The sequence below is a fragment of the Mus caroli genome, chromosome 11, assembly GCF_900094665.2.
Source record: "Mus caroli chromosome 11, CAROLI_EIJ_v1.1, whole genome shotgun sequence".
Lineage (NCBI taxonomy): Eukaryota > Metazoa > Chordata > Mammalia > Rodentia > Muridae > Mus > Mus caroli.
Window position 1 is genome coordinate 54,294,080 of NC_034580.1, and position 11,209 is coordinate 54,305,288.

General features: G+C 48.1%; 2 protein-coding genes across 6 annotated transcripts in view; both read right to left on the reverse strand.

Annotated features, from left to right (window-relative positions):
• The window catches only part of LOC110304350 (zinc finger protein 709-like), a 17,387-nt gene extending 15,850 nt beyond the window's left edge, over positions 1-1,537 (reverse strand). The window contains exon 1 of the mRNA XM_021175661.2: positions 1,469-1,537. Coding sequence (XP_021031320.2) covers positions 1,469-1,537 — 69 coding nt within the window. The remainder of the gene's footprint in view (positions 1-1,468) is intronic.
• Positions 1,538-5,934: 4,397 nt separating this feature from the next.
• Positions 5,935-11,209, reverse strand: part of Znf496 (zinc finger protein 496) — a 21,202-nt gene continuing 15,927 nt past the window's right edge. For 2 of the 5 annotated variants that reach the window (XM_029483610.1, XM_021175656.2), the window contains exon 10: positions 5,935-8,227. In XM_029483610.1, the coding sequence (XP_029339470.1) occupies positions 7,476-8,227 (752 nt within the window). In that variant the 3' untranslated portion in view covers positions 5,935-7,475. The remainder of the gene's footprint in view (positions 8,228-11,209) is intronic. The other 3 variants (XM_021175659.2, XM_021175657.2, XM_021175660.2) reach the window with 2 other exon arrangements.

The window sequence follows — 11,209 nt, forward strand, 5'->3', positions numbered from 1 at the left end:
AGAGAGAGAGAGAGAGAGAGAGAGAGAGAGAGAGAGAGAGAGAGAGAGAGAGAGCTAGCTTACCGTATAATGTATTTGAGGCTATCTATCTTTTTACTTATATACATTTGAATTCTTCACTATTTGCACTTAACTAAAGGGAATAGGAATATTCTGAAGTAAATAATTTTTTTTGTTTTGTTTTTTTTCGAAACAGGGTTTCTCTGTATAGCCTTGGCTGTCCTGGAACTCACTTTGTAGACCAGGCTGGCCTCGAACTCAGAAATCCGCCTGCCTCTGCCTCTTGAGTACTGGGATTAAAGGCGTGCGCCATCACGCCCGGCTTTTATTGTTTTACTGACATTTGTTGCTTGACTTTTTCTGAGATGTGAAATTACCATCACAGGGCTCAGTAAAGCTCTTAATGGTGAGCTAAGAAGAAATTGTTGTAGACTTCCTTCTAGTACAGGAAGTAATTGAGTGGGGTATTATAAGACTTCTCTAGAGAGATGGAAAGCCATTAAGGCCCTAACCCAGCTCCACAGTGCCCACTGAATCTGAATTTGCCTGTGAACTGCATCTTGAACAGTACAGAGAACTGAATCTCAAACTGCCTCTCTCACACCATTTTCTCAGTAATGGCTGCCCTTCCCCTATGGTCTTATGAGGACTTCACCCACATATTGAAAAGAGAAAGATGACCACCCTGAGACTTCCCTCAGTGGCATTCCATTCTCAGATGGCTTGGCCTTGGTTGCCTATGGTACCAGCCATCACGGACAGCATGTAACCCTTGCTTCAGCAAGGAGGCCCATTGTCTCCTACAAAGGATAGGGGAAAGGTAGCCATGTCAGGATGGTGCCCTGTGCATCATGCATCCATCCTTCACCATCATCTGGACCAGCCTCACCTGCCTGCCTCAGCACCCACGGCCACCACTCCTCCGTGACTCCTTTCTTGTTCTGTTGATCCCTATTTGGGCATTTACAGTGCTGTGTGTCTTTTCCTGGAGAGAGAGAGAGAGAGAACCATCTACTCACCCCAGGCAGGGCATGGACAACAGGTCAAAGAAAGGAGTCCCGTGTAATTCCATCTGGTGAACCTGTGAGTCTATGAGGGCTACACATGAAGGTATGGATAAGCATGAAGTAGTTTCAAGAGCCTGGATGCTGTCAGGCAGCTGCATTAGTGAACAGCACATCCTAGCCTAGATGACAACCCAGGAAGGCTGCACAGTCTCAGGCAGTGTGACAGGTCAGAGAGCCTTCTCTGCAGCAGTTCTTACTGCTTTTACAGCTGTATGACCTGGGTGGAGACCTCCAGATTCTTTTACATTTGGGGAGTTTCCTCCGATTTGAGAGTGTTTACTTCCTGAGCCTTGTAAGTTTCATACACTTCCTGAGTCTTCTAAAGATGATTTTGTATAATTTTATTTTATGTGTACAGGTGTTTTGCCTGCATGTATGTTTATGAGTCATGTGCCCGGTACCCTTGGAAGGCAGAAAAACGCATCAGATCCCCTGGAACTGGAATCATAGATGTTTGCGAGCAGCCACATGGGCGCTGGGAAATGAGCTCCGGTGATCTAGAAAAGCAGCCGCAGGGAGCTGCCCTGACTCTCAGTCTCCTGGAGCAGAACCTTTCTGTCCTTGTTGTGGCAATGGCAACTCCCATGATAGCGCCTCCTGATCAGAAAATTTATTTTGATTTCTTTCAGTTATTAATGGGGGAGGGGAGCAGCTCTTAACCATCAACCTCTACTTCCTGACTCTTTAGAAAAAATTATTCATTTTATTTTTATGGGTGTGGGTGCTTTGCCTGCATGTATGTCTGCATAACACATGTGTGCTTGTTTAAGCTTGGAGGTCAAAAGAGGGCATCTGATCTGTACTGGAGTTACAGATAGCTATGAGATCCTATCGGGATGCTGGGAATCAAACCTGGGTCCTCGGAACAATCAGCCAGTGCTCTTAACTGCTAAGCCGTCTCTCAGACCCCATTCTTCCTCTTAATGAACCTTTCTCCAAGACTGGATGTTTCAATTAGAAAGAATTGCTATACAACATGCATGAGAACGAAGTACTTTGCATATGTTTACATATTCATATGCTTCAGTATATGTTTATTCTTTCTGGTAAATAGTTTATTTTGCTTGACATCTGAAACATATACACATCCACAGGGGCTTAGTGTCAAGTTTCCTGGACATGCATATGGCTTGTACTCTAAACTTGACCTCTCTTTACCCAGCCCACCCACACATCCTTTTCAATTTCTACCTAGTAGTATATTCTATTTCAGAATCGGGTTGCTGTTTTGCCTTCTGTAACACGAGAGATGGAATGCACACCAACTCCCCCCCCCATTAATAACTAGGAAAAAATTAAATTTTTTTCTGAGCAGGAAGAGCCACCATGGGGGTTGCCATTGCCCACCAGGACCAAAGGGTTCTGCTCGGGGCATCCAAGAGCCAGGAAAGCTGCCTGCAGCTGCTAGTGAAGCTATACAGGTTTCCGGCCAGATAAACCACCTGCATCTTTAATCAGATTGTGCTGAGAAGGTCATTCTTGTGTCACACTAACCAGCCACTTCTGTCCCTGTCCTGGATGATCTGAAAGATGAAATGCTTCTTGTCTGAGAAAACAAAACAGCAATAGTTATGGGGACAGTCACAGATGACATGCAGGTTCTAGAAGTCCCCAAGCTAGTGGGTGCATTGCAGGTGAGCAGCCAGGCTCACATTCTCAAGGCTGGGGTTAAGAGTCTCACCTTTGGCCCAGCAGTGGTGGCACACACCTTTAATCCCAGCTTAGATCTTCCTGATGAAAAGTTCTCACTGTTAAACATGTGAGCATATTCCCAAATGCCACGTGGCCAAGCCGTTAGTGACTACACGACAGTTGCTGGGCCATCCCCTTCCTTCTACCTAGCATCTGTTGTATCTGAAGAAACACATCTTTCCCCTACATCTCCTCCACTCTAAAACTTTGATTTGACATAGTTGGTGGCAATGTTATTACTGGTCGGAGGCAGGAGGCCCTACTCTACTCTGGGAGTTCCAGCATAGGACCTGCCTTCAAAGCAGGTGAAAGGGGCGGGCGTTTCCCCTCACTCCTCAGCAGGAGCTTCTCTGAGAGGGCCAGAGTCAAGAGCACTGTCTCCCTTCCCACCCTCCTAAGGCCCTGAGACCAAGTATCAACCCTTAAGGCTGTCCAGTGAGGAATTACTGAGTTTCTTTTTTTGTTTTGTTTTGTTTTCTTTAAGATTTATTTATTTATTTAATGTATATGAGTACACTGTAGCTGTCTTCAGACACACCAGAAGAGGGCATTAGATCCCACTACAGATGGCTATGTGCCACCATGTGGTTGCTGGGATTTGAACTCAGAACCTCTGGAAGAGCAGTCAGTGCTCTTAACCGCTGAGCCATCTCTCCAGCCCCCCAAAAATGTGTGTAGCCCAGGCTGGCCTTGAACTCTTTTTTTTTTTTTTTTCTTGCTTGCTTGCTTATTTATTTATTTATTTAGAGACAGGGTTTCTCTGTGTAGCCCTGGCTGTCCTGGAACTCACTTTGTAGACCAGGCTGGCCTCGAACTCAGAAATCCACCTGCCTCTGCCTCCCGAGTGCTGAGATTAAAGGAGTGCACCACCACGCCCGGTTTGGCCTCGAACTCTTGATCCTCCTGCTTCTGCCTCTTTCAGCAAATCCTACCAGTGTGCACCACCACAACCAGTGGTTTTCCTTCTGGATCCATCTATAAGTGACACCTCAGGACTGCCAGGACAAACTGTCCAATTTGCTGAAGGAGTTCTTTCAAGTCCCATGTTAAAATTTCCCATGTTTGTCAAAATCATTTTTTCTTTTCAATCCAGATTAGTGTTAGTCTAAAATACTTTGAGCTTATGGTGACCTCGTGTGGTTGCTTGTACAATTGCAGGTTGGAGCTCAGCAACTCCCAATTTGATCCCATGGCATTAGCTGCACTAATGAAGATTAATTGAAACCTCCCCTCCCCCCCACATTTAGAAAGATAGCTTAGTGGTCAGGCGCACATACCTCCTTCAGAGGGAGCTAGAGTTCAGTTCACAGCCCCCAAGCTGAGGAGGCTCAGAACAAACATCTCAAGGTAGACCAATTTCTGTGACTGCCTCAAACAGTTATGCTCTTACACAACACACACTCTCATTTGTTTGTTTGTTTGTTTGAGTTGAAAACAAAAGAGATGAAGTTCTGTCTCAGTTTATGGGGTGGTTTCTAGGTGACTGGAGCCCTCAGTAGTCCATCTCTGGTAGCATGAGACCCCCAACTGAAGCGCATTCCCCCATCACCTGATTAGAAGTGCATTACCAGCTCACCCAGAAAGGGTGTATAGGAAAGGACTTCTCCCTTATTTTCCGCTACCTCGGCTCTCAGAGTTCAGGCCTCGACGAGAGAAAACTGTCTTCCGCTGAAACTTTGTCTTGTTGTTGGTTTTGTTGTTTGGTTTTTGTCATTTTGAGATAGGGTCTCTCTACTCACTACATAGAGCAGGCTAGCCTCAAATTCTCTCTCTCTCTCTCTCTCTCTCACACACACACACACACACACACACACACACACACACACACACAGACTACCGTATGAGCAGGGAAAGGAAACAGGAAAAAGCTACAGAAGGTACTGATGGAAACACTCATATAACTCCTGAAATAAACAAGATCATACAAAGTGTTGATACAAAAACACAACTGGGTGTGGTGGCCTGCATCTTTAATCCCAGAACTCAGCACTCGAGAGGCAGAGGCAGAAGGATCTCTATGAGTTTGAGGCCAGCCTGGTCCAGGACAGAAAGATCCTGTCTCAACATCTGGGCTTCTCTAGAGAGTCATATCACTGGGGGTCTGGATAGCTAGTCCTACAAACAACCCCAAAGCAAGCCTACAATCCATCTACTGAGGAAGTTTAGAAGCAGTTTTCAAGTTCAAAGCCAGCTTGGGAAACTCAATTGGTAGTAGTGAAAAGTAGTGAAAAGAAGGCTTGGAATACAGCCCTGTGAGAGCAAGCAGAAGGCCCTGAGCTTACTTCCGAGTTCTGAGGGTTAAAAAAAGACAAGTGTCTGGCCTTTGATGGAACCAGCAAGGTGATGTAAATTCCCCTCCTACTGCCTGGTCTAAATTCTGCTCTTGGCTGAGGGGAAATCATTGAGTAACTTGGACCAGACCCCCACTAACAGGTTGACTCCCTTCTCACTGTGACACATTGACAGGGACCTTGTGGGCCGCTGTTTTCACCTGAGTCCCTGCCAGGGTGAATTGCTAGGACCACAAACCTGTGTTCTGATAACCAGCTTCACATTATTTTTATTGAAGTCTAACATGAATCTCAACTCACTGAGTTTTTATTATGCCCCTGCGCCAGCTGTGGGAAGCAGAAGAATGGCGAGCCTGGATGTCCACTGTCGGCCTGTAGGTTTCTGTGGGCCATTGTGAGGAGGCATGGAGGAGTCAAGGGAATTGACACTTCTCAGCTGAGGCCTCAGACAGCAGCAGCCAGAAGGGAGATGAAGCTGGCCCAGTAAGGACAGGACATTTAGTGGAGGTTTGCCACTGTTCCTCAAAACAGGTAACTCCTACTTACTCCTGAGAGGACGAAACCTAGGATTTGAGCTTCCCCACCCCGGGCTGCTAGCACAGGTAGAAATGACATTCCAGTTATGGTGATGCCCTGGTGGGCTCTGGTCAGCAGTGAGGGCTCCCTGGCCGTATCTGGTGCCATGCTTGGGACACCTCCTTTATTAACCCTGACAAGTACACAGGTGAAGAGCACCATGTCCCTCCCTGGGTAACTGACGCTCAGGCGAGATGCAGGGGTAGACAGGATAAATAGGAAACCCTGGTCTCCATGAGCAAGGCTTCCCTCCCTGGACCACAGAGACCCAACGCCTCCCTTCTCCAGACAAGGATAGAAGAAAACTATTTAGAAACTAAGAGCTTCCACAGTTTATTTCTTCTCCAAGGTGTGACCAAATGGTTTTATTGCATTTACTATTTCTGGGTGATGCACTGAGCAGAAAAAGAAACTGTTCCAAAGTCTTAGAGTCTTTGATTGGGTCTGGACTAGAGGCTTCTTCATGTGAAAATCAGGACAGAGCACCAGAGGCCTTGAACTCATTTTCCCAGACCTCCTATCTGCTGAGAGCCATTACAGCCCACTGGCTGCTTGCAGCTCTCAGGTCCAGTCACAGCCACACTGAGCCTGGCCAACACCAGTGTGCCAGGGCAGTGTGGGAGCACGTGTTTGGTTGCTTGAGGTTTCCTAGCAACAACCACTCCCAGACTCTCAGGCTCTGAACTTAAAGGCCATGGATGAAGATTCTCCCTGGCAGAGGACAGCAGCCCTGAAAGCAGACAACTGAGCTCAACATTCAAAGGAATGGCTGCCTCAAGGTTGCATTGGTTCATCTGAGGCAGGAACAGCAACAGCACCATGGGATTAACTGGAGTTGTGGCTATGTCCACTCAAACCCCAGTGTTGAGGTCCTGACTCCTAGTACCTCAGGATGTGACTGTATTTGGAAATGGCCATTCCAGATGAAGGTGGGGCTCTGCTACAGTAGACAGGGTGAGCCCCAACCCAAGACTGGGATCCTTGTATAAAAGATAAGCTTGGAGACTGACACAGCGGAGATGAAGGCAAAGATGGAGAGATGGTTGTACAAGTCCCCAGGTACAGACAAGTGTCAGTGACCATCAGGCCCAGAATGATTCCCCCTTCTAGCCTCGGAAAGAACCAGCCCACTGACACGGGACCTAGCTTTGCAAATTCCGTAACTGCGACAATGCCGTGTGCTGTTAGACGAGCCTATGTTTAGTACTAGTGACGACAGCGCTAGGAAGCTAAATAAATGCCTTGGAATCTCGACCCATGAAGGACAAGACTTCACAGAAGCTTTTGTTCCAGGGCATGGCTTGCCCAGGAGAAGAGCCTTTAGGGGCTTGGCTCTCAGCTCCTAGACAGAACGGGGAGGAATGTGAGTGGTGACAGGCAACTTCCATCACACATTTCTGAAGGGTCTTGGGGCACAAAGAAGATGTTGGGGATAAATTCATTAACTTTCAAAATGTGACCTCCTGATGGTCAGTGGCCTGGCCATCGGTGGATCTGTGGGATGCTCCCCTGGCTGACACCCTGACTAAACCCAGGCTGACTTCTGAGGAGAGGTCAGTGCTTTTGGCCAGCTCCCTACTGTATTCACCCCATCCCTAGAAGCCACTGGGATGGGGGTAGCCCAGCCCCACTGAGGGCCAGAGCAAGTGGCTGGAGATCTCAGAGATGCAGATCTTGAGGCTGGATCACCTCCCTGGGTTTTGGCACAGTAGAAGGAATGTGCAGGGGACTGCTTTTTATCTGGGGAGAAAGGGGTATGGCACCAGAAGTTGGACACTACCTGAGAGCAAAGGGCAGGTGGTGAGGGTTCTGTGCTGGGGCAGGGGCTGGCTTGTGGGGCACACCCTGCTCAGTATGAGTTCAGAGCCTGCTTGGAGCGCCGCTTCATGTGCAGGCGCTCATGGCGGAGGAGGTCATAATTCTGACGGAAAGTTTTGACACAGTACCGACACTGGAAGGGACGGGTCTCATCCTTTAGATGACAGTGTCTACGGTGTCTCACCAGATGGTCATGCCGCTGGAAGCTCTTCTCACAGTCCCCGCACTGGAAGCTCAGCTTGGCTTTGCTCTTCTCCAGCAGGTCCCTGGCACCCGCGCCCTCTGTTGCCAGAGCTTCCTCCTCAGTCTTCTTCATGGGCTGCTGGCTGGTTGGCTGCAGGTGGATCCGGCGGTGAGAGATGAGGTGCGAGTTGAGGCGGAAGCTCTTCCCGCAGGCAGTGCACCTGTAGGGCTTCTGGGCCTCGTGGGTCTCTAGGTGACCATCCAGGTCCTCGCTGTCACTGAATAACTCCCCACACACTGAGCATTTGTGTGGCTTCTGCTCCCTGCGGCTGCGCAGGTGCCGGATGAAGTTGACCCTCCAGCGGAAGATCTTTCCACAGTTTGGGCACACGTAAGATTTCTGTGAGGTTTGCACCTCCCCCTCAGCACTAGCGTTGCTCTGGTGGGCTGGGACACTGTGCAGGTCTTCTGGAGGGCTCCTCAGCTCCTCTGTGCAGTATGGGCTGTGCTGGGAGTCCTCGTCCCCAGAGCTGGACAGCACGATTTCGATGGTCACCTCCTGGTCCAGACTGCTCTTGAGGGCTGGCGGGTCACCTCCTGCTACAGGAAACCGGTATGGTCAGTGGAACTGTCCAGACCTTAGGGACCCTACTTAGAAAGGCTTAACTGTGGGTCCAGACTCCCTGGGGTTATAGTGTTTGTTCCTTGGTGACTCCTGAGGTCCTGGTTGCCCTGTACAGGCTGTTGGGATAGCAACTGTCTCTTTCTTTCTGGCTTTCCTGCTGTTTTCCCCTAATCCTTCACTTTCAAAGCCATTTCTTCCTGAGCTACTGGGACTTAAAATTCTAAGAACTGACACTCACCTGTGAAATTTTTCAACATTTATATTACTTGCCGGACATGGTGGCACACGCCTTTAATCCCAGCACTTGGGAGGCAGAGGCAGGCAGATTTCTGAGTTCGAGGCCAGCCTGGTCTACAGAGTGAGTTCCAGGACAGCCACAGAGAAACCCTGTCTCAAAAAAACAAAAAGAAAAGACAAAAAACAAACAAACAAAAAAGTGTTACTGTAGACTACAAAGGTCTCTTCTTTATGCACTAGGAGACAAAATATATATGACGGTCCCAACCAAACTGACTGTGCCCCCAAACTCAAACACAGCTGAAGTAACCCTCAGGGTAGCAAAGTGCCACTATATTTGGGACAACTTTTCAAAAGCCAAGTTGACTTCTATGTAGAACCTAGAATTTTGAAAGGAAGACTGGAGAGACAGCTTAGTAAAGAGTGCTTGCTGCTGCTGGATGCTGGTGACGCACGCCTTTAATCCCAGCACTTGGGAGGCAGAGGCAGGCAGATCTGAGTTCGAGGCCGGCCTGGTCTACAGAGCGAGCTCCAGGACAGCCACTCTGTTCCAAAGGACCCGAGTTTGTTTTCAAGCAGCAAGGACAAGCAGCTGACAACCTGGGACTCCTCCTCCAGAGACTCTGATGGCCGCCACAGGCAACCACCTGCATACACAGATACAAAAGGAAAAGAAACCTTTTAAGAAGGGAAAAATGAGCCAGCCTGGTGGCTGCACAGGAGGCTGAGGCAGGAGGATTGAAAGTTTAAGAATGGAGCCAGACAGTGCACATCTTTGATCCTAGCACCCAGCAGGAGAGGCAGGTAGTTTGAGGTCAGCCTGGTCTACAGAGCAAGTTCCTGGACAGTCTAGGGCTACACAGAGAAACCCTGTGTAGAAAAAAGAAAACAAAACAAAAAAACCAGACACAATACCCAAAGGTTTAAGAATCATCAGGGTTACAGGGGGAGTTCAAGGCTAGCCTAGGTAACTTAGTATAAGAGCTTGCCTGGCACATACAAAGCTCTGCCTCTAATACTCAGTATCTCAAGCAGAAAGGAAACTACTTGCAAAGAGGAGCAGCGGGTAACAGGAAGGATGTGAGCGGAGTACACACAGGAAAAAATAACAATGAATCCTTTCACCACACTGCTGGTTTTAAATAGGAGAAGACAGAGGTAAGTTAAAATGAGGCTAATAGGTCCCAACACAACTTGTGTTTCTACAAGAGGAAACCTGATGCAGAGAGACCCTGTAGGTCACAGTGAAGAGGTGGGAGGTGAGAGGGAGACCTGGGAAGAAACCCACCCTAGGAGACCCTGATCCTGCACTAGTGGTCTCTGCAACTGAGAGAAACTTTTACGTGCTTAAAGCTTGGCCAGTGTGAGGCCGTAGCAGCTGCTTAGAGGGGAAATACAGCACCATGGGGCAGCTCATAAGGGTCTGTTATTCATTTCCAGGGGAGTTGATGCCCTCTTCTGACCTCTACCAGCAAATACACACACATTTAAGAAAATAAAAAAAATCTCCGTCTGTGATGAGCTACTCTGCCAGCCTCAGGCTCATGGCTTTTCTATCATGGGGACAGCTGTTAGAAGCATGGGGATGCGTGGAAGCTGCTTTGGAACTGGGAGAAGGCTTACAGTGCATGTTATTGACAGATGTGAAGAGGTGACTGGCAGAAACAGGTCTATTTAATGTGCTTCTGGGGGGGAACCTCTCAGATGAAAGCCAGCACGAGGTCCTGCTGTAAGGGGAAGGTGATTCGTGCCCAGTGGTGGAACGTGGCTAAGCCATGGCTAGGCATTCTGTCACAAGAAGCTAAGTGATAAAAAGGAAATTTAGCTGAAGAGATTTCTAATGTTGAATGTTCTATGTTGAAGATGCTGTTTTCTTTCTTTTTGCTGCTTATATTAAAATCTGGAGAGAGAAAATTTAGATACTGAAGAAAAGAAACTGGAACTGGAAGATGGGCAGCGTTTTCTTAGGTGGCTTTATTCAGTTTTCATTATGGCAAAGAAAACCTAGGCAGGAAAGGGGGTGGGGCGTCCAAATACGCAATAGCTACAGTTGGAGCTAGAGCTCCAAACTTTCCTACTCTGTGCTGTTGGGGACCAAATTCCTGGCCTTGTACATGCTAAGCACAGGTTCTAAATGAGATATGCCTCCAGTCTCTGACCCGATCATCAGCTCAAAAAGCAAGCCTAGGTTTTAGGCGTGAATGGCTTAGCAGAATACTCGTCTAGCATTCACAAACCCTGGCTGGGTTCAACCCACAGTACAGAAAAAGAAAGAAAGAAAGAAAGAAAGAAAGAAAGAAAGAAAGAAAGAAAGAAAGAAAAAGCTGGCTGTGGCAGCAGCCCACCTTTCATCCTAGCACTGGAAAGGCAGAGGCAGGCAGATTTTTGAGTGTGAAGCCAGCCTGGTTTACATAACATGTTTCAGACCAGCTAGGGCTGTAGAGAGACACTGTCTCGAAACAACAAGAATAAGAAAACAAAATCAACAATAAGAACCCCAAACAAACTACAAAAAATACATGGCTGCCAGTGACTCCAGCTTTCAGGACCTCAGCAGAGCTGATAGGAGCTCTGGTGTTTACATAAATAATGGACACGCCGGGCGTGGTGGCGCACGCCTTTAGTCCCAGCACTCGGGAGGCAGAGGCAGGCGGATTTCTGAGTTCGAGGCCAGCCTGGTCTACAAAGTGAGTGCCAGGACAGCCAGGGCTACACAGAGA